Source organism: Saimiri boliviensis, chromosome 1 (genome assembly GCF_048565385.1).
Source record: "Saimiri boliviensis isolate mSaiBol1 chromosome 1, mSaiBol1.pri, whole genome shotgun sequence".
Taxonomy (NCBI): domain Eukaryota; kingdom Metazoa; phylum Chordata; class Mammalia; order Primates; family Cebidae; genus Saimiri; species Saimiri boliviensis.
This window is the reverse complement of record NC_133449.1, coordinates 233,533,426-233,561,164: the sequence shown is the minus strand read 5'-3', so window position 1 is coordinate 233,561,164 and position 27,739 is coordinate 233,533,426. Positions and strand designations below refer to the sequence as shown.

At 41.7% G+C, this 27,739-nt stretch overlaps 2 protein-coding genes across 5 annotated transcripts in view; one reads left to right on the top strand and one right to left on the bottom strand.

Moving 5' to 3' along the window:
* The window catches only part of ANKDD1B (ankyrin repeat and death domain containing 1B), a 66,422-nt gene extending 41,453 nt beyond the window's left edge, over window positions 1–24,969 (top strand). For 2 of the 3 annotated variants that reach the window (XM_074384660.1, XM_074384656.1), the window contains 8 exons: window positions 141–239; window positions 6,520–6,618; window positions 9,350–9,448; window positions 12,351–12,449; window positions 16,145–16,240; window positions 19,558–19,759; window positions 22,297–22,428; window positions 23,991–24,969. In XM_074384660.1, coding sequence (XP_074240761.1) covers window positions 141–239; window positions 6,520–6,618; window positions 9,350–9,448; window positions 12,351–12,449; window positions 16,145–16,240; window positions 19,558–19,759; window positions 22,297–22,428; window positions 23,991–24,052 — 888 coding nt within the window. In that variant the 3' untranslated portion in view covers window positions 24,053–24,969. The remainder of the gene's footprint in view (window positions 1–140; window positions 240–6,519; window positions 6,619–9,349; window positions 9,449–12,350; window positions 12,450–16,144; window positions 16,241–19,557; window positions 19,760–22,296; window positions 22,429–23,990) is intronic. The other variant, XM_074384667.1, reaches the window with a different exon arrangement.
* Window positions 24,970–27,041: 2,072 nt separating this feature from the next.
* POC5 (POC5 centriolar protein) overlaps window positions 27,042–27,739 on the bottom strand; it is a 39,125-nt gene continuing 38,427 nt past the window's right edge. Inside the window, exon 12 of one of the 2 annotated variants that reach the window (XM_003920834.4) lies at window positions 27,042–27,591. In XM_003920834.4, the coding sequence (XP_003920883.1) occupies window positions 27,448–27,591 (144 nt within the window). In that variant the 3' untranslated portion in view covers window positions 27,042–27,447. The remainder of the gene's footprint in view (window positions 27,592–27,739) is intronic. The other variant, XM_010341081.3, reaches the window with a different exon arrangement.

Below are 27,739 nucleotides of genomic sequence, written 5' to 3'. Positions count from 1 at the left end.
GTTGACACATAGTTGTTCAGTAAATGCTATCCGTTATTAAGAGGAATGCACAAAAAACAAAGAAAAAGCATGTTGTTTGTCAAGTAATTTCGTTCCATGACAAGAGGCAATTAAATTTAACTTATTTCTCTTTTTGTTAGAGTGGAGAAACACCATTCTTTCTGACTGTTGAAGGAGGTCATGAGGAGTGCAGTAAAGTGCTGCTGGCAGCAGGAAGTGACATCAACATTCCAAATAAAGTATGTGTTCCAGACCATGTTCACCCACGCTGTGGGAGGGAGACTTAAAATGCTTTTTGGAAACTCTTGTCCTACATGATCCATTCACTAGTACTTTAGAATTAATATTTATAATATGCTTTATTTTTGGTAAGAATTAATGATTTACCTCCAATATTCCTCAGTTACTGCGTCCTCAAAAGCAATGCCATTCTTTTTATTCTTTGGGGGAAGGAATAATTGAAAATGGAGCAAAAGGAGCAAGTACTTGTCAGTTCTTAGAAACAGACACTCTGTTCTACTGTGTTTTCTCGTAGCAACTAGTGCGCACCTGGGTTATACAGAGAAGATGCTGAAAAAAAAGTTTATTGTGTGAAAGCTCAAGTGGTCAGCCTGGAGAATGAAGAAGGAAGGATGGTCCCTTCCTCTAAATAGGGAATACTCATGTATATAGTCATCATGCTGAGAGCCTTTGCAACTTTTGAGACTGTGTTATTATTTTCATTTTTTTTAGATAACAAAAATAGAATTTAAAAGTTAAGGAAACTCATTCAGGATCATACTAGTCAATGGCACTGCAAGGATTCAAACTCATGTCTGTCACCAGTGCCTTAGCTTTTAACCCCTGCAGTGACTTTGTCTTTAGATGGTTTAGTTTCTTTTTCTATTTTTCTAATTAATTATAATAAAAACTCATGACAAAAAATTTGAATAGCACCAAAGCGTATATGATACAAAAGTGTCTTACTCCAACTCCACGTTGCAATTTTACTCCCTAGAACTAACATCCTTAATAGTATACTTAGTCCAGGAATTGTCCATGAATCCACATGGAAAATGTGATGAAATGCACACACATATGTACACCAACACCAAACAAACAGTGGTGCACTGTAAAAACAATTCCTTTTCAAACAAGTGCAAAGTTAAGCACTCAAGAATAAAGTCCCAATCAAGAATAAAGTCCAAAACTGGCATGTTTGATACCCTGTATTCTGCTGGTGGGAGTGTATGGTTGCATAATCTTTCGAAAAGCAATTTGTCACTTTCCTTTTACTCACATGTGGCAAATTGTGTTAAGGAAATAATTTAAAAGGCAGCAAAAGCTAGCTGCATGCATTCAGATAGATGATAAAGTTAGCTCCAGTGGTCAATGATTAGATACAACATATATGTGGAATGAATGGTAGGAGAAGGCGGAAAGAAAGTTTGGTGCATCTACTTGGAAAATTACGTAGCTGTTAAAAATTATGTGATAAATACTAAAAATATATTGCGATATTGAACGTATTAATCATAGAAAAACACTAATTGAAAAAATATAGTCAATATTAATATGATATTGGATTTATATATACATGGACAAGGATTGTGAGAGAGGAAGGTCAAAATAGTGTGAGTTAATTCCCGCTGAAGTTGCAAGGTTATTGATGCAATAAATAAACACAAAGTTAAGAATTCATGGGAGCCATGAAATATTCAGAATGTGGACAGCCGGGCTGCTGGTCGGTCATTACACAGGTGCCTCCTTGTCCCCAGTCTGTATCCCCCTTCAAGATCCTGGGAAGGCTTCCCAGACGAGCAAGACCCTGTCAGACTTATTCCATTATTTTGTATCCTGCCTCATTCTTGTTCTTAATTATTTTGCCCTTAAGTATTTTGCTTTGTAAGGATTTTCAGTTGCTCACGTTCTCTCTATCCGACTAAGACTGCAGGCTCCATATTGTCCCCATGCTTACAGCCAGTGGCCTCAGCTGCTCTAGGCAGCCTGGAAATTATTGTGAATCTGTTTCTTAGCTTTTACTTCTCGAGTTTTTCCCAAGTTCATCAGCACACTTCTCCATCAGCAACCTCAGCCCCCTACCTGCCATCCACACTGATCTGTCCACCCCAGTGACAACCCTGGGGAGGAAAGCAGTGTGAAGAAAAGGCTAACAGCAAGGACACGCATGATCCCGGGATGGGTTGGACTTCGTTTTGCTTTCACATTTGTAGGTGATTGCTGTGTTCGATCGTGGACATTCTTCACCTGCCTACACTGATGAGCCTTGGTGTCCACGAGATTCCTTTTGTGCTCCCTCCCACCTTCCCATCAGCAAGGGGAGAGGGTAAAGGGTTGAGTCATTTCTAAGGAGGATGTTGGAGGGAGATTATGAATTGAGTTGACAGCTAGCTTCCTCCATTTGCGTTGGGTGGAGGTGCTGCCCAGGGTTAGGGCAACAGGCTCTCTTTAGGGCCTTATTAACTGCCCTGGGTTCAATGAAGACTTTTGTACATCCTAAGAACTCATATTCCTGGAGGTCCTACCTCACATTTTATCATACATATTTAAATGCTCCCACGTTCTTCTTTACTTTTTTTTTTTTTTTTTTTTTTTTGCTGTTAATTACTCTAAAAGCCTTTTTTGTTTTTGCTTTTTTTGCAATTATTTGGCTATGACAAACTCACCTAATTTATGATTGACTCTGATTTCTTAGAACTCTGTGTACATAATTGGGAATTTGAGGGAGGTGAAAAATACTAGCTACAAATTGTTTATAAATATAATGAATATTTTATGAATATTACATTTAACAATCAATGAAGTATGAATGTCAATTAAATATTTATTCACTTCAATTTTGTGGTTTTTTTTCGGTATCGTGGAGCCAATAAATTTTTTCTTTTTTTACATTTTAACGATTTCTTTGGCTCATAAAAAGTCTGTAGGCCCCATACACAGAGCCCACGATGCCTAGAGGTAAATGCTGCGGACTCTCGTGGCTCTTCCTACTACAGGATTCCTGCTTTGAGTTTCTCGTAAATTTGTTTCTGCTTTAGGTGGCTTCTGATCGTCCCAGTGAGAGCACTTCTGACCATTTTGATCTCAGTTTAAATGTCACCTTATCCAACAAGGCTTTGTTGATCAGCCATGAGAAAGTAGCCAACCAGTCATGTTATGTCTTTTATGTCTTGTAGAACTTACAACTAGATAATGTTATTCTTCTAACAACATCTAGAATCTAACAAGCAGATTTAATTTAAGCCCACTGATTTAACTGATCTACCAGTCTACCAATCTATGGATCGATTGATTGTCCACCACCACCGAAATGTAATGTCAGGTATCTTGTCAGTTTTGTTTACCAGCATATCTCTTCACTATCATAGTGCCTGGCACAAAATAGGTGCTCAGTATTTTGTGTGTGTGTGTAATGGATAAAATAATAGTTATGGTTGCCATACACATTTAGTGGCTCATATATCCTCCCAGTAGTACTGTGATTTCAGAGAAAGAGGTAGGATGATGTGGTAGGTAGAATCAGGCTCCCCACCTCCAGAGAAGTTCACATCCCAGTTCCTGGAACCCGTGAATATGTTATGTTACATGGCAAAGGAGAATTTAAATTGCAGATGGAATTAAGGTTGCTAACTGGCTGATCTTAAAATGAGATTCTCTGGGATTACTAGTTGGACCCAGTGTAATCTTGAGGGTTCTTTAAAATGAAAGAGGGAGGCAGACGAGGATGTCACTGATGCAATGTGGGAAGGACTCAGCTAACTATTGCTGGTTTTGAAAATGGAGCAAGACGATATGAGCCAAAGAACATAGGAGGCTTCTAAAACCTAGAAGAGAAAAGGATGTGGAGCCTTCAGAAAGAAAACACAGGCCTGTGAACATTTTTTTTTTTTTTAGTTGCCCAGTCGGATCCATTTCAGACTTCTGACCTCCCAAACGATAAGATAATTCATTTTTATTAAGCCACTCATTTTGTGGCAATGTTTTATAATAGAAAACTAATATAGGGGGTTATGCCATTTTTACAGATGAAGATAAAGAGGTCCGTACTTGATAGGCCACTTATCCAAGGTCATATAAGCATTTAGCATCATGCAAGCTAGATTTCAGTTGGTCAGAGATAGGTCATTCCTGTTGGCATCTGTTCCATTATCTATTGGTTCATAACAATCCAACCCAAAGTCCAGGGGCTTAAAATAACAGTGTATTATTATTTTCATGGCTCTGTGGGTTGACTGGGCTCAGTTGAGAGGATTCTTACTTTGAGTTTCTTACGTGATTACAGTCGGAAGTTGGCCAGCATTTTGAAGGCCTACCTGAGCTAGACATCCAAGAGAGCGCCCTCACATGCCTGACAGTTCATGCTGGCTGTCAGCTGGGAGCTCACCTGGGCCTCACCATGTGCCTTAGCCTACAGCCTGGAAACTGTCCTCTAAGAGGAAGGATTCCAAGAGCAGGCATGACAAAAGGCAGAGAGCAGCAGCTGCCAGGTTAGTTAGGGGCCTCACCTGGAACTGGCACATTGGAACTTCTGCTATATTCTATCGGTCAAAGCAGTTACAGGGTCGACCCAGATTCAGTGAGGTGGAAAACCCCACCTCTTGATGAAGGGAGTGGCAAGATCACTTTGGAGACACGCTTGTGGGACAGGAGATGCAGCCATTTTGGGAGAACAGTTTCGAACAGCATCCTTACTTGGAAGATGTAAAAATACTTCATAGCAGTCTTACAGTTAATCAGTCAACAACCAATTCATTGACCTTGTATTATTGTAAGGCACCATGCTGGGCCATTTGGAGTATGGCAGGAGCGCCCAGAGCTGACCATCCCCTCAAGCAGTGTGCCATCTAGCTACAAGGTGTCTTCACATAGTGAAGGGGCTGAATAAGAAGATGAAGGGGGAATGCTGCACATAGAAGCTATGCTGAGCGTTGAATGTCTGCCTAGCACAGGGGACACTGGCAGTAAACAGACAGGCCTGCAGGAAATGGAGGCCTTTCCTGGGGCCGATACTAAGTCACCTATTTTGGTTCGAAGAGGGGTTTTGCTGAGGTGCCCAGAGAGAAGACTTGGTTCTAGTCCACTTCATACCTCCTGGGAGAAGGGAAATGAGGATTTAACTCACATTTGCCCTAGGCATAGTATCCTAGTCAGCTCAGGCTGCTGTAAAAAAATACCTTAAAACTGGGGGACTTAACAAACATTTATTTCTCAGCGTTCTGGAGGTTTGAAGTCTGAGATCAGCGTGCTAGCAGATCAGGTTCTGATGAGGCCCTCTTCCTGGTTTACAGACAGCTGTCTTCTTCTTGTAGCCTTGCATGGCACAAAGAGAACTAGCCAGCTCTCTGACCTCTTTTTGCAAGGGCACGAATCTCATTCCTGAGGGCTCCACCCAGGGTTCACCTAGATTCAAAGGAGTGAAGAAATAAACCCCTCCTCTTAATGAGGGGAGTGGCAAGGTCATACTGCCAAGAGCCTGTGGGACAGGAGATACTGATGCAGCCATTTTGGGAAAACAGTTTCCAACAGCATCCTTATTTGAAAGACCTGAAAATACTTTGTAGCAATCTTACAATTAATCAGTCAACAGTGTTAGGTAATTCGACCTCTGAAAGGCCCCGCCTCCTATCATCTGCACACTGCGATTAGAGTTTCAACATACGAATTGTGGAAGGTACGCAAACATTCAGTCTGTTGCACATATGTTCCCTGGGGCTCTGACACTTTTATGGGAAATACTTAGAAAAAAACAGACAATTAGGTAAAACCACAATTGCTTTTCCACCAACCTATTAATAGCCCCCCCAACTCCAATAATTGAAAACACAATGGATTTTGTGTTTATTTATTTCAAGACTGGGTCTCACTCTATTGCTCAGGCTGAAGTGCAGTGGCAGGATCTCGGCTCACTACAATCTGCCTCCCAGGCTCAAACCATCTTCCTACCTCAGTCTCAGCCTCCTGAGTACCTGGAACCACAGGCGCACACCACCAAGTCCAGCTAATTTTTGTAGAGACAGGGTTTTGCCATGTTGCCAGGACTGATCTCAAACTCCTGGGCTCAAGCGATCTACCTACTTTGGCCTTCCAAAGTGCTAGAAATACATGCATGAGCCACTGTGCCCAGCCAGATTTTCTTTTTTAAATATAGCCATGCATCTCTGAATGACAGGAAAATGTTATGAGGAATGCCTGATTTTATTTTGCAAACCTAGTAGAGTGTACTTACGCAAATCTAGATGGTACAGCCTGCTATTACTCGTAGGCTCCTATGGTATAGCTATTGCTCCTGTACAACATAGTTAACACAATGGTTAAGTATTTGTGCCATAGGAATTTTTCAGCTCCATTGTAATCTTATGGGACCACTGCGGGTCTGTCATTGACCAAATCACTGTTACGTGATGCATGACTGTAGTTGTACTGTTTCATTGTATTAACTGATTACTGTGTGATAAACTCCAGAAAGCATGCTGAATTATAATGGGAGTTCCTCCCTGCCCTCTCCATTGTCTCTTGCAGCTCAATAGCAGTAGTTCGCAGGTAGCAACGAGGAACGGCCATGCATCCCTTGTTAACTTTCTTCTCTGTGAGAATGTTGATCTACACCCGAAAGTGGAAGTGAGTTTATTTTAATGACACAAAGGTTTGGTCCTGGCGCCATGAGGTTGGCTGTGCCAGGGAGATGCCCCTTGCAGATACATGTAGGAGATGAGATGTTTCACAAGGGAGGAATTCTTTCTGGGAAGGCTGGCTGACTTCTTTTGGAGGCTGAGTCTTAATCTTGAGAAATAAAATCCGAGGGATGAATTTTAGAAAGTCATTGAAGTTCCTGAACAAAATGAAATCTTTGTGTTTTAAATATTTGTATTTGCTGCAGTAAAGCTTTCTCATATGTCTAGAGATGCCATTATGCTTGTATTAATTTTATCAGCCTGGGAAAATAATGAAGCAGCTATACATATCAAGAAGAGTGATAATTTTTCTCCCTTCACTGAATAATCTTGCTTTTCTTTTGAAAGCCAATTCTTTTTACTGATTCAGGTTTTCTGACGTTTGAATTGGCTTTGGCAGAATTAACAAAAGGCTCTCTGTGTTGGAATTAAACAAAAAACATGCTTCTATTTTTCCATACTATTTTCATTTCTCCGTTGAGAATATGATTTCCTCTGATCTTGCTGAGCCATTACTATTTATTGTATTAACTCGAGAGGAGGGATGTGATTTAAACCATGTCTGATAGTTTTCGGAGCATGGTGTTGGTGGAATTGGCTCTGAACTTACCTGGTTCAGTCCAAGGACGCTTCCTGTTTCCCAGGAGGAGCTGGGCCACTGCAAGGCGGGTGGCCCCGGCAAGGACAATGCCCACTTCTTTGCAATGTGGATGTTTTCTCGGTTTTCATGCTTAGTGCCTCAAGGAGGTTATTCCCGGGCAGAAGGGATCTATACAGAAATTCTTCCCTTCATGCTGCCTTCATGGCCCTGCTCACACCATCTGTCTGCTTTGACCTTTGTTGGCCTCTGACCATCTCTGACTTACTCAGCTGTGGTCTTCTATCTGTCTCCTTGTCTCCCCTCCCTCCATCTGCTGGTGACACTCTTGCCAACTCACTATGGTCTCTCTTCCATCCACCTACCCCCATCTCCTGAGACGGAGCCTGGTACAGATGGCAGAGTCAGAAGGGTCTGGGTTCAAGTCCTGTGTCTGCCACTTCCTTGCTGCATGGCCTTGTGGAAGTTACTGATCCTCCTTGCGTCTCATAAATGAAGTGGGGAATATGAGATCAAACTTCTAGGGTTATTAACATGGTTTCTGAAAAACTGTCAGGCTGGTGCTTAAAACAGAGTATAAACTGTTAGGGCAGCCTGGGCAACATGGCAAGACCCTATCTCTCCAAAAATTTAAAGATTATCCAGGCACAGTGGTGCACACCTGCAGTCCCAGCTACTTGGGAGGCTGAGGTGGGAGGTTCACTTGAACCCAGGAGTTTCAGGTTATAGTGAACTATGATGGCTCCACTGCCCTCCAGCCTGGGCAACAGAGCGAGACCCCATCTCTAGAAAAAAAAAAAAACTGTTGGGGAAATGAGTGTGTAGCATGCACCACAATGAGAATGTGCTGAGTGTGTCTGACGCGTATCGTTAATATCAGCTATTCCACTGGAGCAACGCTGAACTCGACCTAATCACTCTCCCTTGCAGGTACCTGTTCCCTCTCTCCGCTTACTCCACACGCAGCTCGGCTCCTGATCTGCACAATGTCGCTGGATCTTCAGCCCTTGCTATCACACCCCTTCCCACTTTCCCCTGGCATCCCCCTCCCTCCCTCGTCATCATGCTGGATGATGCCTCCTTCTCTCTCATATCTTAATTGCTTTTGCCCTCACTTCCCTTCATTGCTTCTTCCCTCCCTTTTTCCCCCTCTCAGCTGCAGTCTCTACTGGAGGCATGTCTTCTCTCCACAGGCCAGTGGCAGCTGGGTGGGATTGCAGCAGCAAGGGAGCCTAGAGATGAAGGGCCGGGGAAGAAGCCAGTGGTGGGAATCAGTGAGTAAGAGGGTCCGGGGGCTCCATGAAGAGCTGTGGCTGGGAAGGCAGGTGGTTTAGCCACAAAGGAAGGGAACAGAAGAGCAGGCTGCAGAGGGCTTGGTGAACACCCTGTGGCTGGACTCTATGCGGGGAGGGTTGAGCATGAGGATGGTGCCCTTGAGCAAGGGGGACATGCTAAGGAGTCAGGGCTCCAGAGCAGATCAATACGGGAAATTCCAAATGTGCAGTGGTTTTACCCTTGTGGCTACTCTCATTGCCCTTTAGCTCTTTGAAGGCTCTGAGAAGTCCTGTGGTTCAGCCTACTTAACACTTATTTATCCTTCATATCTGAGCTTAAATGTCAGTTCTTCAGAAAAGTCTTTCCTGATCTCCTGAAAGGTCAGTCTTCCCCTTACCCCACACTGGCTCTTCTACCTCCAAAGCACTTAATTGTATTCTGTATTTATGTGACTTTAAAAAAAAAAAATCAATATTTCGTTCCCCCATTAGATTGGAAGATTCCTGAGAATGAGCTTTGTTCACACGAAATCCCTGACAACCTGAAAAGAGCTTGGCCCATAGTAGGTGCTTAGTATGTAGTTCCAGAAAGAACAAAGTGGATGAGCCATTTGCTGGGGAGCAAGTTTGCATCAGAGCCTTGGGATGACAATAAATGCTGAACACTTACTGGGGGTCGCCACTGGGATGGGCAGTTTCAGTACTTGGGAGATCATCAGGAAATAGCTGCTGAAATGAGTTGGTTTTTGATTTGAGTAATAAAGCCAGAACCTTTTGCATTTGACATTTTTATTTATCTCTTGCAGCCTAAGGAGTCCCCTCTTCATTTAGCTGTTATCAACAACCACATCACAGTTGTAAACAGCTTATTAAGTGCACAGCATGATATTGATGTCTTAAATCAGGTAAGCCAGGCAAATCAGAACTAGGAGGGTCTGTTTTCTCATGTTTCAACACAATGTGTGTTTATGGGGAGTTTTGATCAAGTTCCAGGTACCTAAAAATTCCTGGGAGGAACATGTGCATCCTTTTAATCCTTCTCCTTCTCCTTCTCCTTCTGTAAGTCCCACTGCATCCCCATGCCCACACACATACTTTTGTCTTTCTCAGCCACACAACTGGAGTTCAGCCAGTGCATGACTAAATCCTTCATTTTTAACAGACCCAGCACTTTCGATAGAAAAGCAGTAGCTTAGAGCTAAATGGCCGGAGGCTCTTTAAATCAAAAACCACTCCTCCAGAGTGAAATATTGTAATTGGCAGGGAGCCTTTCCCCCACAAGAAGGAAGCTTTGTTTCTATATTAAATACAGTAAATGTGTCTTCTCTTTGCCTAAAGGCAAAAGAGATCTCTTGCAATAAAAGAAAAATCACCACAAGTTCAGTCAACTGGAGCAGAGTCAAATGACTCATTAAAGCAATCCATCACTGGCTGAAAGCGGGAAAGCCACAGTGGAATCACGAAGAGAATGGGGGTGGGCACTGGATGAGCCTGCTCTCTGGGGCTCTTCTGGGGCTGGCCTGCCTTCTTCCAGGAGATGTAGGGGAGTGGGAAGAGGAGCCTTTCTGGGGTCCTGAGGCCGGATGAGTTCTTACGGCTGCCTCTGCCCAGAGAAGCCTCTGCGGTGCCCCTTCGGCTTAGGAAGGAGCCACAATGCAGTGGGCATGCCTGCATGTCCTCCTGATGCACTGTGAAACCAGAGCATTGACTCCTGTCTCTACGGTCTTCTCCAGTTCCCACCTATAAGCTAAGTTTTGCTCTGAGCTGAATGAAGATTTACGTGGAATTCGGTCCCTTCCCTTCTCCAGAGAATCTAGCCTCCTCCCCTGCCTTTACCTATCCCAAAAGTTTTTTGAGGAAAAAAACAATCTCCTCTTGTTATTAAATATACTTATGTATTCAACTGTATTAATATCTAAAATCTTTTCCAATGGGCAAAATCTTTGCTAAATAAACAAGCCTTGTGCTCTCATGTGATACTGGTTTTGACAGAACTGGCTAGGTGCACTCTAGGGAAGGAGTGTTTATTAGGCTTGTTATCCTTTTACAGAACCAGACTTTATCACTTCAGTTTTTTTATTAGACCAATAATACACATAGAAACTAGGAGCATTTATATTTTAAATATAAAATATGTATGTAAAATTTTTAAAAATATAAGCTAAAAAAACACTGAATGTGTTTGAAGTCCCCAGCAAAGAGAGATAACTCTTGTTAATGTTTTAGTGCATTCCCTGCCTTCTAGGCTTGTAGCAGTGTTGTTAAAATGGGTTTTGTTGGACTTGATAGATTCCGTTTCCGCCTTTGTTCCATGGCGGTACAGATCTTTGATAGGGTTGTCAGTATAAGTGGAATGCCTTGAATGACAAACACCTAGACACACTGCCACTTGAAGGTGAGCCTTTAGGAAATGCTTTTTGGAGGCCAGGTGTGTTGGGTCATGCCTGGAATCTCAACACTTTGTGAGGCCAAAATAGGGGGATCACCTGAGGCTAGGAGTTTGAAACTAGCCTGGGCAATATAGTGAGACCACATCTCTAAAAAAAGAAAGAAAGAAAGAAAGAAAAATTAGCAAAGCCTATAGTCCTAGCTCCTCAGGAAACTGAGAAGGGAGGATTGCGTGAGCCCAGGGGTTTGAGGTTACAGTGAGCTATCATCACGCTACTGCACTCCAGTCTGAGTGACAGAGTAAGAAACTGTCTCTAAGAAAATAAATAAATAAATAAATAAATAAATAAACAAATAAATCCCGTTTCGTAGCATCTCCAGCATGTTGGCCCTGTGCTCTGGTGGGAAGAGTAGTGGCCCACATGCCATTGCCCACCTCTGTGACCCTGGGGAAGCTGCTTTCCTTTTCTGGTTCAGGAGTTGGGCTAGATCACATCTAAGGCTCCTCTCTGCCCGAATATTTTAGAAATGTCTTCACATCTGCATTCCTTTTGGTGAGAGGTTAAGATAGGTGATTTTCGTGTGATTTCAGATATTTCTTTTGAAACTCTTATCCTCTTGATAGGAAAATGATTACTCCAGAAGGAAATTAGAAGGCTTGTACTCCTTTATACATTATAATGTAGAACATTTAGAGAGCAGAGAAACGCATTAAGAAGGCAATAAAAATAAACTCTAATCCATTCGTCTAGACCTTAGCATTAACATTTTTATGTACTGTATTTTCTTCTTTCTCTATATGTATTTTAATTAAATCAAGCGCAACCAGATAGTATTATTTCCTAAAGTTTCAAACATTATATCAAAAGTATTTTTTTATTTTCAAAAAAACTTTGAAATAATTTTTATTGTAGTAAAGCACACATAACAAAATCTACCACTTTAACCATCTTAAGTGTCCAGTTCAGTGGCATTAATCACATTCATTGTGGTATAACATCACCACCATCCATCTACAGAACACTTTTCATCTTCCCAAACTGAAATTTGGCATCTATTAAACAGCAACTTCCCATTTCCTCCTTCTCCAACTCCTGGTCACCACCATTCTGCTTTCTGTCTCTCTACACTTGACTACTTTAGGCACCTAGTATTGAAATCATTTTTTAAAGATAATTTTTTTATGGTTGTCTATTATTCTAGTATGTAGATGTATCATAATTTATCTAATGAGTCTCCATGTTAAACATGTAATTTCCTTTCCGTTTTTCACTATTGCAAATAATACTGCAATGACTGCCCCCATATCCATTTAAAAACATACGACCTCTGTTTTCCCTTGAGCCTAAATAGGATGGCTCTACTTTCGCCTTGTCTTTTAACCATCCAAGTTGGTTCCCTTCCTTAATTTCGTGGCAGAGGCAGCAAACCCCTCTGCATGTAGCTGCTGATCGAGGAAATGTGGAACTGGTGGAAACCCTGCTGAAGGCAGGCTGTGACTTGAAGGCTGTTGACAAGGTAAGTGAATGGACTTCATTCAGCTGAGATGGTTGCTGAGACCTTCCTGTTGGCTGTCAGCCTTGAGCAGTGACATTGGAATAGCCTTTGTGAAATGGGCACAAACTGGAGAAACCATGTATCTTCATAGTCAGTACAATATCCCAATTTTGAGCTATGACAGTAAGAATTTTTATTTTGAATAACAATTACATGGTTTTAAAATTCAAATTCTTCATTAAATTTTTGAAAAGATTATAGATTCTGCCAGACACAGTGGCTCACGCCTGTAATCTCAGGACTTTGGGAGGCCGAGGCAGGTGGATCACCTGAGGTCAGGAGTTCAAGATCAGCCTGACCAACATGGAGAAACTCCGTCTCTACTAAAAATACAAAAAATTAGCTGGGTGTGGTGGCGCGTGCCTCGAAACCCAGCTACTTGGGAGGCTGAGGTGGGAGAATTGCTGAACCCGGGAGGCAGAGATTGCAGTGAGCTGAGATCGTGCCATCGTACTCCAGCCTGGGCAACAAGAGGAAAACTCCGTCTCAAAAAAAAGAAAAAAAAAATTATAGATTCATATGGTCCAAAAATAAAAGAATATAACTAGCAAGTGCTTAGCAGTAAAAAATTCCCACCCACCCCGTTCCTACTTGTCTGGTTACCAAACTACCTTGCCATATGTATCCATTACTATAAATTATTTCTGTTCCTTTTAGAGTTCTTTATGCATATGCCAGCAACCATAAACACATTATACTCTTACTGCCTTCCTCCGTCCTTTTTAGACACTGATGGCTTACCCATAACGAGTATACTGTTCTGCATTTAGCTTTTTTAGCATTATTAAGTGGAGATCTTTCATATTAGTACATGGAGAGTTTCTTCTTTTTTTACAGCTGCATAGTGTAGCATGGCACAGACGTATCACACTTTGTTCAACTACTCCTCAATTTATGGACATTTAAGTTGTTCCTAAAGTTTTGCTCTTACAAACAGAGCTGCAATGAATGACTTCACATACGTCTAAACTTGTTTTATAAATTAAAAAATTTGCGGTACAGATACATGAAATGCACTGTCTTAACCATTTTTAAGTTCAGTATGATTAAGTATATTTACATTGTTATGCAATCAGCCTCCAAAACATTTTCATCTTGCAAAAGTGAAACTTTATACGTGTTCTGTAACTCCCTATTTCTTCCTTCTCCCAGTCCCTGGGAACCACCATTCTACCTTCTGTTTCTGTGAATTGGACCACTCTTAAGTATCTCATATAATTGGAATCACCTGGTATTTGCCTTTTTGTGACTGGCTCAGTTCACTTAGCGTAACGTCTTCAAGGTTTATCTATGTTGTAGCATGTGTCAGAATTTCATTTCTTCCCAAGGCTGAATAACATTTCATTGTGTGTCTATGCTACATTTTGTTTGTTCATTCAGCCATGGATGGACGTTGCGTCATACGCATAGTAAGAGGCAGAGCTGGCTTCAAACCCAAGTAGTGTCTGCTCTGTCATCTGGTGCTTTGCTACAACTGTCAGCAAAGATGACCACTTCTGAAACTTGCAGTTTTCCCTTCCTTATTTTTACCCACACTGTTCAGCGGAAGCCTGAGTCCATCCTACTCTGGTTCAGAATCATCCATGTTACATGCGTAGAATCTAAAAAGTATTTATATGTTATTTTACTTTTCTCTGTGTGTCAGTTTCTAAAATTAACTTTTTTTTTTCTTATCATAAAAGTAACACAGGCCCACCGTGGACAATTTAGAACATGTAGAAAAGCATAAGGAAGGAAAACACAAGCACCCATGTTTTATCACTTCTGTAGCATTCCACCCCTTTCACTGCCTGGTTAACTTGGTTTCACACTTAGCATTAGTATTTTCTAATGTTGTCTTTTTGTAATTTATTCTAGTTTTTCATGAACACTTAATACCCTGAAGACCATTCTGTGGGTAGAAAATCTATAGCATTAGGCAGGAATTGGTGTTGGGCCCCTCGTGCTCAGTGCAGTAGATATTCCAGTAAACACAGTCAATGCTACCAGTTGACTTTGTTTTCAAAACAAGAGCTCACAGTTTGTGGGGCCTCATAATTTGATTTCCCCAGATTTCCCTTCTCCTGTCTTTTTGGGGTCTGGAACTTAGTTGGCACCCAATATATAATTAATGACTAAAAAGTATCTTTTCTATTGGATCCCACAAGTTTTGTTGTCAAAGAAAAGTGTTTCTAGGACCATGTTAGGGTCTGCTTAGGAAATAAGGAGCCAAAATTTGGTGTAAATTTGACTCTCCCAGCAGCTTTTTCTCTGCTGGTCCTTTTGGCCTGAAGTGTTGCAAAGCTCCCAGAGGATTTTCTATCCCTGCTACCTCCCAATTCCTAAGGGCAGAAGTGTTTGGATTTTTACTCCAGCGTGTATTCCCTAGGAAGATTTTCCTATGAATTTGAAAACTCCGGCTCTCGGAATGCTGCCTTCTCAAAGCAGGCTAATTATAGTGATTCAAATGGCTTTACAAGCCAGAATGTAGACAGCATGCAATTAGAGGCTTGCTAAATGCCTGCAAAATGCAGTTCTTCCTAATTTCATTACTGTCTCTTTTGATTAGAGGCTGATTACTTTCAGCCCTAATTTTTCTGCTCGCCTGGGTCTTAGTGCCTAGACTAAGAACCAAATCATTTACATTGGTGGGATTTGCACTTGTTGCAAATATCTAACCATGTAAGATAATACTTGGGATGTATTTCTGGATCCATAAGGGTAGAAACACAGGTTCCTAAGATTGGAACTTCTTCTTGGGTCATTTCTGACCATTAATTTTAATTGTTTTCTGAGCAAATTCTTCATGGGTCACTTGAAAAGCAAATGAGAACCACCATCCTTTGCTCAGGGAAAAATGTTTAGATGTAGAATTTGTACACTGTATGAACTCCAGGGGATTCTGCTTACCAAGCTGTGTGCCCTGGCTTTAACCTCTGTCCGTCTTGAGAAAGGTGTACCTTTTTGTAATTTGTCTACAATACCATGTGGGCTCCAGGCAGAGCATTCCCAAAATTATGTCCAGAACAGCCCTTGTTGATCATTCCATTTGGTTAAGATTCAAACCTCTCACCCATGGTTGGAGGCAGTATGGTATAATAGAAAAAAATTCTAGATGGGGGTCCAGTGAGCTATGAATGACCAGTGTTGCCATTACTGATATTATTCATAATAAAATCCAGCCCTTTTCTGTCTTACTACTCAATGCTCCTCAAAACATGGCTTCTACTTCCTGGTCTAAAGAGGCTGTTCAGGCTCCTGCCATCATGTCAGCATTCCACTCAGGAGGAAGGAGAAAGGAAGGAAAATGCCATTCATCCCTCTTCTGCTTAAAGATACTTCCCAGAAGTTGCATGTCCCACTTCTATTTACAGACCATTGGCCAGAACTTAGGTCACATCCCTAACTGCAGAAGAGGCTAGGAAATATTCAGGGTTATTAGCGTATGTTCTAAAGGCTTTATATGCGTGATCACGTTTACTCCTGACCACTCCACTATGCGGTAGTTATAAAAACCCAAAGAGAAAAGGACTGGCCTAAGTTAACACAGCATGGGGTCGTAGAATCAAGATTTGAACTCAGTTCCCCTTGTTCCAAAACCAGAGCTCCTAATCGCTAATCGCTGGGCCATACCGCCTGATTTTTTTTTTTTTTTTTTTTTTTTTTTTACATTTTAGCAAGGAAAGACTGCCCTGGCTGTGGCCTCCAGGAGCAACCATAGCCTTGTGGTGGACATGCTCATTAAAGCAGAGAGATACTACGCCTGGAGACAGGTAAGGAAGGACGAGCCCAGCACAGCACAGACTCTCCAGGCAACACCCATCTTCTTGAGGGGTCATGTGGGGGCTGTGTCATACTTTGCTCTAATGAGCAGAGCCCTGGTCAGTACAGTTAAAACTGTCCCTTCTGTTTTGTGTTGCCCCCATTCATGGAATGAATAGCTGCCTCTTCCTTTGCCGACATCAGATGTCAGAACTGAGAGTGCGTAGACTTCACTTGGGTCAAGTGGCGTTGTCCATGCCAACTCTAATGGACCTGGCATGTGAACTCCTGATGGGCGACACCCTGGTTGTGCCCTCTGTCCACAGTCTGGCCATAAGCTATTCCCAGGAGCGCTAATGAGTGATTCAGAAAAACTTCTTTCGGTGGCTTGGCAGTTTTCAACACACCCCTGTGCTGACTTTCCGGCACTCAAGTATTCTGCGAGAGTCACGAAAACTTTATTCACTTGAGAACACACACAAAAAACTGTTGTCTGGAAGTCATTCTTTTTGGTGTTCTTTCATTTTTATTTCCTCTGATATCTGCTCCCCGTGCAGCTTCTCAATAGACTGCCCTCCCCTGCAAGACTCAGGTCTATGCCTTCAGGCAAGAACGGCACTGCCAGACACCGTTCTGGACTTATAGTGACGTGTTGTTTCCATTCTAGGCTGCTTGGCGATCCTGGGCCCAATGTGTTAGCGCTGGAATTCCGGCCCTAACCATGTGGGGGCTCACCCTGAGTTTCTGTGAAGCTGGATTGCTGTCCATCTGGCCAATCCTGGGAAATTTCTCTTAAATCCTTAAAGCAGAAAGCATTGACTCATCTTCTCTCTCACAATTCTGTTTAATTAGCTTGCTAGTCTTGACCTATATGGATTCTTTTAAAGGTCACACCAACCTCCTTGCGGCTTTTCTTGCCTGTAAAACCAAAAATGAAAGTGCTTTGCTTGTACAACTTTTTTTAAAAAAACTTTAACAATTGGAATTCTCTCTTTCTTCTCCCCCATTCCTCATCTTTCTATGTTCTTTCATCTCCTGCCTCTACCTCCTCCTCTTTTCTTATCCTAAGGCTTATTTTCTTAAATTATCATTTTTTTTTTAATTGAAGACAACTTTACCAAGTGCCATCTTTTCTCTTTCTCTTTAACTTGCTTTCACATTTTCTTTGGAAATAGAAATATTCATTGGTTCTATTTTTAATTCCTGGAAGCTTTAAAAACATTCTTTTGGGTAGATAAGAATAAATTATTTTCCCACCAAATGAATATGCCCTCTTTCCTGACGAATCTTCAAGACATAAGAGTTAGGTAAACTTTGAAAGCCACATGTAATACATAAATATAGCTAAAGGAGACCCCCCCAGAAATGGTAAGAGTTGTTTACTCTGGTGACAACTGGGGTCCTGGGGGCTGGAGTTGGAGAAATAGTTGTCTTTTAAGATACATTTTTCAATTTTTTAAAACTAAATGCATTTATTATTTTAAATTCTCTTTGTTCATTGAACAAGTTTATATCCTGCCTGATATAAAATGGTTCCTAGTAAAAGGATTAAAGAGGTGATTTAAACTTCCTCTCTTATATCCATTTATCCATTAACATAACCACCCAGTCATCCATCATTAAATTCAGTGGTTCAGAGGCAAATGGGAGCTTCCTAAAATCTGGCTTACGTTATTTTAATTTCCACCAGTTCTGGCTCATGTTATTCCTGCAAATAGTTCAGTGCTTTGGCAGGCAAGCTATTTAATGCTTTCACTGACTGCTGAAAAAGACCTAGGCTTTCCAAGTCTCCTGCCCTTTTTGATGGAAGCCTGAGGGACCACCCAGCCCAATCCTGAAATGCAAAACCATGTTAAGTTTCTTGAAGAACTAAAAATGTTACCGCACAAAGATAAATGCGGAAGCATTTTGTGTTCTTCCCTTTCCCTTGTGACGTTTAGGCTTTTGATCTTGCTGGATTCATCATTGTTTCAGAAGATGGAATGAGGAGAAAAGGACAAAGAGAAGTGGCCCACAGTACCCAAGTTTGTTGATCTCCCCATCCTCAACCTTACTTCCTTTGGAATTCCTGGGAGCTAGGCACTGTGGAAGTAAAGCTGAGGCTGGGTTGGAGAAGACCCTGCCTTTTAGTCTCTGAAACGATTGTGGGTATTTCATGCCTCCCATTCCTCTTCCAACTTCTGTACACAAAGTTCAGACAGTAGAGGAGGGTTTTGCCCTTCTTGGCCAAGCTTCCCAGGAGGAGCTTATTGTGCTTCCCCTGTCAAGCTTTCTGGAGGAGGTTGCTGGTGCCGTGCAGGGTGCAGGCTGATCCATGGTGGGGATGAGCCTGTCCCATCAAGTTCTCATTAGTTTTGAAATCCAGGGTCCCGTTCCCTTTTGATCCATTTCCTGCCCCAGCCTTGACTCTCATCTTGTTGCGAAGAATATTTTCATTAAGATACACCTTTATTTAAGTGAAAGACAAAAATAGAAGTCGCTATACATGAAAAAGGAGAGGTAGACAGGAAGCCCCAGACTTCTTGGTGGGCCACGCGTCCTGGATGTCCTTAACTGATTTGCAGCTTTCTGCAGGAAGATTACCTGGAGCCTGAGTGGTGTAAGCACAAGAGGCAGTTCTAGGAAGAGGTGCTCCTGCTTTCACTCAGGGATTTTTCTCCAGTGTTTTTGTTTTAATTCTGTAGGACTCTGGTGAATTCTGTGGAACCTTTACACAGACAGAAAACAAGACGCCAATCTAGGCATAGTGCTGTTGGGCTGAGCCTGGCTGCAGTGACTTTAAATGATATCCACTCCTGTCCTCTCCACCCCCTTGGTCACCTGTTCCCCAAGTCCCACCCGGAGTTAGGCTCCTGGTTTCCTCTCCTCATGCTTACTAGACAGCAGGATGAATGAGGGACCAGCTATGTGATCTTATAAGGGATACACCCAATCTGGGCCCACTGAAGCTTTGATATGAGAACATCAACTAAACAAAAGAAGAAAGGGGGTATGGATTCAAACGAAGTCCATTAGTGATGGTTTTGTTGTTGTGACACACCCTTCTCCAAGACAGCCTCTCTGTTCTCATTCTCTGTTCTAAGCAGCATGGAACACAATAGGCAAAATCCCTCCCATTTTCTATGTCGGACGGACGATACCCAAACTTTTGATTTCAAGCATTTGTTTCCATTTTGGATGGCAAAACCATGATCCAGTGACAGATGGCATCGAAAACATAGTCTTGGTTACTGCCTTACCAGTTATGTTTGAAAAACATATATACTATGAAATAAGGTAGTAAGTAGAACATGTCTGAAATCTTCTGATACAATTATTTTCACTTTAGGAGCATCACGAGAGTATCAGGGACCCATCAACAGGCTTTACTCTGACATTCAAGCAAGATCACAGTTTGGAGACCAGACATATTCGCACGCTCCTTTGGGACCTGGCTTATCATCAGCTGAAGGCCAATGAGTGGCAGAGGCTGGCCCGTTCATGGAACTTTACAGATGACCAGATTAGAGCCATAGAGGAGCAGTGGTCGGGTGAGTACAGACTGGATGATGTGGGCAGGAGGAATTCACTGTTAGGAACAGCAATGCCTCCTGGTGTGAGGTCTTCCAAGAAAGTACATGGCACTCACAGTAAGCCGCAGTCTTTGAGGGCCCAGGAATAGGGGCTGCTAGCTTAGGTCCACACCAGTGATTGGACGTTAAGATTTGCAGAAAAGTGAACACCATGGTTTGCAGTAAACTGGTTTGCAAGGGATGATTATGTTTACTGAGCCATATCAAACGTGGCATTTAGAAAGAAATTAGGGTTCCCACTGGACAGTCACTAAGGAAGCAAGGATTTAACAGTTGGTGTGCCAGTGGGAAGCCAATCTGATTTCTAGTGTTCCTTGAGACTGTCCTGGGGTGAATGGATTTATTCTGTAATCAGTAAGCTCACTGTTTAAGTTTGCACTCCAGAAAGAGGAATTCCTTAAACCAGGTGGGTGTGGGGGAAGGGGTTCTTGTAGGACTCGGCCTTATGGGAGCCTTGGCTGTCTCATAAGAGATGAGACCCAGGGCTGTCTTGCCTAGATGATTCAAACAATAGAATCATTTCAGCTGGACTCAAGCTGTCAGAATTGGTTAGGTCAGATCAGCTGGATTCCTTAGTTTTGCTTTTTTTGTGGTTAGACCGAAACCTAGGAAATACAGAAATTTGCCTGGCATTAATAAACTAATTCAACAATGAAGCAGCCGGGCACGGTGGCTCACACCTGTAATCCCAGTACTTCGAGGTAGGCAGATCACGAGGTCAAGAGGTCCAGACCTGGCCCACATGGTAAAACTCCATGTCTACTAAAAATAGAAAAATTAGCTGGGCATAGTGGCGTGAACCTGTAGTCCCAGCTCCTGGGGAGGCTGAGGTCGGAGAATTGCTTGAACCAGGAGGTGGAGGTTGCAGTGAGCCGAGATCACGCCACTGCACTCCAACCTGGCGACAGAGGCAGACTCCGTCTCAAACATAAAAAAAAAAAATAAAATAAAATAACCAATGAAGCAAATACGTTTCTTGGCAAAGTTTTCTATTCAGAGCACTGCCCTCTCGTGGACATCCTAAGACGAGACGGTGTCCCTGCTCAGGGATAGATTTGTATTAGTGATTGCTGGGAACTGGGGATGGCAGAAGCACAGCCCTTGAGCACATGCTGTTTATACCACATACAAGTAAATTATGGGACTGTGTATTGCTCATTCTTAGGATACATTTTCACATGAGAGATAGAAGATAAGGTATTGAAAACATGGAATACTAGCTAGTTTCTAACTAGAAAAGATTTTTTATTGTTAAGATTTCTTTTTCATCATGAATAAGGCTTATAGTGAAGTCTTTAGGAAAATTGAGTTGCCTCCTGGAACTCTGTCTTGACCTAAAGAGATGACTTGTAAATACAGTGTACCCTCAGAGTACTTGCCAACAGGATAAGGGGGATTTTAAGGTGTTTCGATGAAACCTTTACGGAGGGCCTGGAGTGTTTATCTCTGCCGGATGAGGGATACATACATCAGCTCTCTAAGCCATACATGTTTCAGGGAGTTTATAATCTAGTTGGCACAATAACAATGACATTTACAATTCAATTATGTTGTGATCTAGGGTAAGGTTACTAGCACCAGGGAGTTTGTGGGCTTTTGAGCAAAGAAGTGACAGATTCATGATGGTATTTAAGAAAAATTAGTGTATCAAGAGCAAGATTAGGAAAGGAACAGAGGACCTGCCCAGGAGTACATTCTGTAAGCATGCAGGTCCTCTCCCTGAAATGCCCGCCTCTCTAACAGTCTGTCCAGTGAACTTCTCCCTTGCGCCCCCAGAGCTAAGCTTCTTTCCTTGCACAGCATGTCTGCTCCTGCACACTCTCCCTCACAGCAAGGAGCATGTAGTGTGTTGGTAACTGAACTCCTGTTGGGAACCACAGTGGCTTTGTGGCTTCCAATCCCAGTACTTACCCCGACACCTCTCCAGGCTGAGTTATCCAGTGAGTATTTGTCAAATGAATAATCCTGGCCCAGGGATGCAAACTTCCATCAGAGTAGCTCCCTTGGAACTGGAGTGGCAGAATGAACCGTGCGTGCTTGCAGCTCAGAGTGGTGAACATAGAGCAGCATTAGCGGCAGCACCCGAGAGTTGGCGAATGCATGGATTCTTACCCCGGATCTACTGAATCTGAACCTGCATTTTAGTAAGATACTCGGGTGAAAGAGGCACTGTGAGTTTGAGGAGCATTGGTCTATGAGAAGTTGCACATCTCATCAAAATTGTTACCACTGGGCAGGCACTACAACTGTCCTCTCTCTTGTACACTCCTTTGGGTGTGTGTCAAGCACAGCAGGTGCATCATGGCAAGGGCTGGAGGGCATGCAAATGCTGGTCACCATAAGGCAGTCCAGTGAGGGCACTGGGAAGGGCTTTATGCGAAGAAGAACGGACTTGCAACCACAGTCATTCAGAAAGTTTAGTTGGAATTGAAATTACAATGGAAAGAGATAGCAGCTCATGGTGTTTTACCTCGGACCTCTTGTGCTTGGTGCAGGAAATGAAAGCTTCCGGGAACATGGCCACAGGGCTCTACTTATCTGGCTACACGGGACCCTGATGACTCAGGCTGATCCGGCCAAGCACCTGTATGAAGAGCTGGTACGCGCAGGTTTCTCCAAACTAGCTGGTAAGTGACAGTTTCAACAGAAATTCTATCTCCCTTAAAATGTCAGGGAGCAGTCTACAGAAACACCATCCTGACCAGCTGCAGTCCCAGCGTGGTGTTAGCTGTGGTTCACACGGAGTATGGAACTATGCAAGGGGCTTGTAAGCTGTCAGCAGCTTCTTCTTTGGGGAATGACCCAGTGAATACTGGTCACCTGTTAGCCTGGCAGTTCTACGTCTCCCCCTGCCGGGCATTTGAAGAACTGTGGGAGTGTTTTTGCTTCTGTGTACGTGTGGTGGGGGAGGAGGGATGGGGCAGAAGTGCTAAACCATCCCGTGCAGTTATAGGATTGTTCTCCACCAATAAGAGTTGTCTTGCTCAAAATGCCATTTTGCCCCTGTTAAGAAACTGCACGTTAGTGGATCTGAAAATGTTTTCTCTAGGTGGAACAAAAGGAGCAGACAGGCCACCTGAGGTTATTGCTAAAAATCACTCTGCCAAAATGACTGACTATATTGTCAGGAAAGATGCTTTAAAAACTTATAAATTAGGAGGTGTTGTAACTCTCATATAATAACAAGCATTCAAACAAAGTGTAGGAACATCTGCCATTATTTTTACGAAGCAGTTTTACCTGGAGCAAGGAGATAAATGACTGAACACCGAGTGATCTAGTAGTTCCCAGCAGTAGCAGGTACAAGGAACAGTGTGTGGATACCTACTTTTCATCACATTATATCTTAAGATTGGAAATTTTCTCTTAACCCTGTTCCCATTTGCCCCGAGAATACTCACCAGCGGTGCTTGCAGCATTTCCCCTGAGGAAACTGTGCCATGAATTATCTTACTTTTATTATTATTTTTGCATCGCTCTAGTACATTGACTTTGGAAACAAAAGACATCATTCTACTTATAGCATTCTGTTTTTAGTAGTGGCATTTCCATGTACAAAATATGGAAACTCTTGATTGTTGAAAAATGTTAAGTCCTAGAAAATATAGCATTCCTACATGCGATGTTAACATCATTCTCAAATGACTGTCGGCTGAAGATTCATTCAGTGAATCCAATTTTGCAGAAATTGACAATTCGGATGATTCAGACTATTCTGATGTTAGTTCTGTTTAGAAATAACTCCAAGAACAGTTTTTATATTTTTCACATTGAAAATCAGTCAGATTTACTTCTGCCTCAAAGAGCGTGTTTATGTAAAGCTGAAGCCCTGGCAGTGAGCTGCACTTTTTTTCTAAATGGGAAAAGGATTAAATGTATTCTTCCTCTGAAAGAGGTTTCAAAAGAACTCTCAGAGAAGACGATGATGCAGCCCACTGAACTGGCTAAGGGTATGTGTCCTGATGCAAGGCTGTGTGGGTTCACTCTTGAACTCCAAAGCTGACTGGTAGTAAATCTTGAGCAAGCTCTGTGACCTCCCTGTGACAACCTTCTCATTTATTAACTAGGAAAGAAATAAAAATGTTTACTTCAAAGGACTGTTGTGGGATTTAATGAGCAATAGTGCCTGGTACAAAGTAAGTGCTTTAAAAATGTTAGGTATTAATATATGTCATCTTATTTTTTCCAGAAAAGACTCGTCATTTCAAAAGCAAAACTGACTCAAACTCCAAGAAATGTGCAGTTTCATAAATGTCTAAAGAAATTGTATTTACATGATTGTCCACTCAGCATTCAGTTCTTTTAATGCCATAAATTTCTTCCAGCAGTAGGGAGTAGCATTGATTTCCAGCTCTGAGGATGGTGGTGATAGGGTGCTCTGACAGATGAAAGAAGAGTAATCCCATGATACTTTTCAACCACTGAAAAGTCAAATAGCTTTTTTTGCTGAGGGAAAGTTGTGTATGATTTTCCCATTTCTGTCATTTGATGGAACACATGTAATAAGATAATCTAGGAGGGTTTTGCTGTCTTTTTTTTTTTTTTTTTAACTCATGGGAGCAGCATCATGGTACAGCAAAAAACCAACGGTTTTTACAATCGACAGATGTGGTTGTGAACTTGGTTTTGCCACTTATTAGATGTGAATCTTTGAGCATGTTCATGTTATCTAAGTTCTTAGATCTTCAGTTTCCTATAAAGTGGGACAAATGTCTATCCAATCCATAGGGCTGGAGTGAGGATGAAGGGAAAATGCCTAGCTAGCCTCATGCCCACAGTATGGAGATCCACTGTTTCAGTAAGAGAAACTGGGTTTGGAAATTTACAGTCATTGCTGACTTTAAATCACACATAATGTGTAATATGTTACTTAGAAAAGACCAGAAGTATGTACACCAATTTTTAAAAACATCTCTTGGTGTTGTAATTACAGATTATTATTTTTCTTGTACTTTTGGGCACATTCCAATTTCTTTACAACAAACAAGCATTATTTTTGAAACCTGAGAGTTATGAAATAAATGTAAAATCAAGTATGAATTTGTGTCAGTTTATGTCACCTATTCATTAGAATTTAAGACTCCATTCTCAGATTCTGACTCTAAATTTACAAGGCACATAATAAAATCATGAACAATTTCAATGCAGTTATTCTATCATGAATTTGTAGTTTTATGTCTTTGTCTCATACTGATTGTAAATGGACAACTTAATATTAGGAATGTTTAAAACAGGTAATCGATTCACATGCCTCCAAAACATTTTTCAAAAATTTATTGAGAAGTCTTGTCCCATCTGTTCTTCAGTATGGTCAGTTTCCACTGACCTCTCTATTGCTGCTCCCCACCAGATTGGGGCAACCTCTTTATGTGAAAATAAACAAATATGAATACATACTATAACTGTGTAAAGTGTTTGTTGAATTTACGTTAACTTAGGCCAACATTAATTGCTTGGTGCTTTAGACAACATACATTTCCAGAGCTTAAAGCTTAAAAAGATGTTTATAATATTCTTAATCACAGCATTCATAATATTCACTTTAGTTTGTCCATACTGTTTTGGCTTGAATACTGAAAACCATTCCTAGTTGTAGTCTAGATTCCTCAAAAAGTGGAGCTTAAGGCCGACGTTTACGTGCAACAACCTTTTCAGAAGTGTACATATAGGGAAGCAGGAGTGGAGGGAAAGGGGAGTTGTCCAGGGAAGGAGAGAGAATGAGGAGGACAAAGTGAATTACCAAAGTTGCCACCACCACTTGGTACTTGGTACAAGCATAACTGATTATTTAATCGTGGGCTACTTTATTCTGAGAGACACGATGTACTAATACATTTCAGGACAATTCACACAGGGGAGAAGGAAGGAAGAATTGGTCTGTTTACCACAATGTGGGTGTTAATTCCCGGCTGCATGAGTGGGCTCCCCAGTGGAGCCTGTACTCTCCCAAATCAATTGGGAGTGAATGGAGAAGCCCGGGAAGAGCACGCACGAGATGAGGTGCTGGTGGTTTGTGTTCATGAAAAGCTTGCTGAAGCCCATGATGGGTGGAGCCGTTTGCCACAATGGTAGCTGGGCCAGAACCCGGAACAAGTGTTGTGTAAGTATCTAATACTCTTTAAGAAACAGCCTGATAATAATTCAGAAAGGCCTTAGTGGGCCCCATTAGAAAATGGGATACTATTTGCCTGTATCGCATTTATTTTCCGATGTCCTGTGAACATGTGAGGCAGCAAGAAAACCTCTTTCCTATAATAAAAGTTAGTGCAGAGAACTTATATTCAAATTAGAAGAGGCTACAGGTGATTAAGTCCATCCACTCTGTTAAGGATATGGAAATTGAGGTCCTGGACAGACTCTTTAGAACCTGCTCATTTTTATGTATTACGTAAGTACTTGTGAAATAGTAGGTAGATTTTACTCTTATTTCACAGATGAGGATCCAGAGGTTCATTTAAATTGTGTGACCCACACAATCAGTCAGCAATAAAACCATTAGAATCCAGGTTTCATTCACCTAAATCAGTTCTGCCCAGATGGTTTCTTTGTATTGGCCAGCCATTGAACAATTTCTGCCCAGGCCTAGGTTTGCTGAGTTGCACAAGGCTGTATCATCACAGGACAGTGTTTAGATTTTTTGGGGGAACAATGTCAGTTCAGTGCTGCAGAGTTTCAAATAAGGTGAGAAAGAATAATAGAAACAGGATCATTCTAACAGGAAACTTCTGATACTTCAGTAACTCTGTTCTAGCATTAAAAATGTTTTCCCTTTTGGCATTAAACATAGGTGTTGCCATTTCCATCTATTGTCAACTGTCAGAGTTCCGAAAAAATGAAGACTAATAGACAAAAGCTACAGAAAACTTGAGGCTGGGTATAGTGGCTCATGGCTGTAATGAGAACTTTGGGAGGCTCAGCACTTTGGGAGGCTAGGGCGGGCGGATCACTTGAGGTCAGGAGTTCGGAACCAGCCTGGCCAACATGGTGAAACCTCAACTCTACTGAAACAGATACAAAAATTAGCCAGGTGTCGTGGCTGGCGCTTGTAATCCCAGCTACTCGGGAGGCTGAGGCAGGAGAATCACTTGACCATGGGAGAAGGAGGCAGTGAGCTGAGGTCACACCACTACATTCCAGCCTGGGTGACAAGCAAGACTCTGTCAGAAAAAAAAAAAAATCCTTATTACACTTGGTCTTTAACTTTTTAAATTAAAAATAAAAATATCACAGTTTCTACTAGTTCTAATAGTTTTCTAATAGTTTAAGTAAGGTTCCCTCTCAACACTTTGAGTTAATTACAGCTGTGTAACATTGGAAATGATTTAGTGTTTTATAAATAGTGAAAATGAATTTATATACTTTGATGATATAATCAGCAACAGGCTAAACATATTAAAAAATAAAGTCCAGTTTCTTTTTTAATTTAAAAAAGTTTTACTTAATTACTTAAATAAAAAATAACATTAAAATAATTTCTACATATAGTTACAAAGCATGGTAGAGCTTGAAAAAGCCTCTTGTAATTTTGAACAGATGAACATGATGCAGCCATGATGTTCTAACAATATGGAAAGTTAAAAACAAAAGACTTCTAACCCTTAGTAAGTCCAGAGGAATGAAAAGACCCCACTATGGGCATATTCACTTCAGTCAACCACTTTTATGGACTGAACACTTGTGAGAGACTGGGCGTGAGCTGATCTGGTTCCAAGTGATCTAGAAGCTGAGGTACTACTTTCAGGATGAATGGTCCGGGGATATTTTGCTGCAGTTGCTTGAGGAATGGTTTGCTGAAAAGAAAAAAATCTGCTTTAATAATACCACACGACTATGTATACTAAGTATCATTTCATCATCTATGATCTATAATTTAATCCAACAAACATGTGTTAAGATCCAGTAGAGAGAAGCAATGAGCGGAGCGAAGCAGCCGTTAAA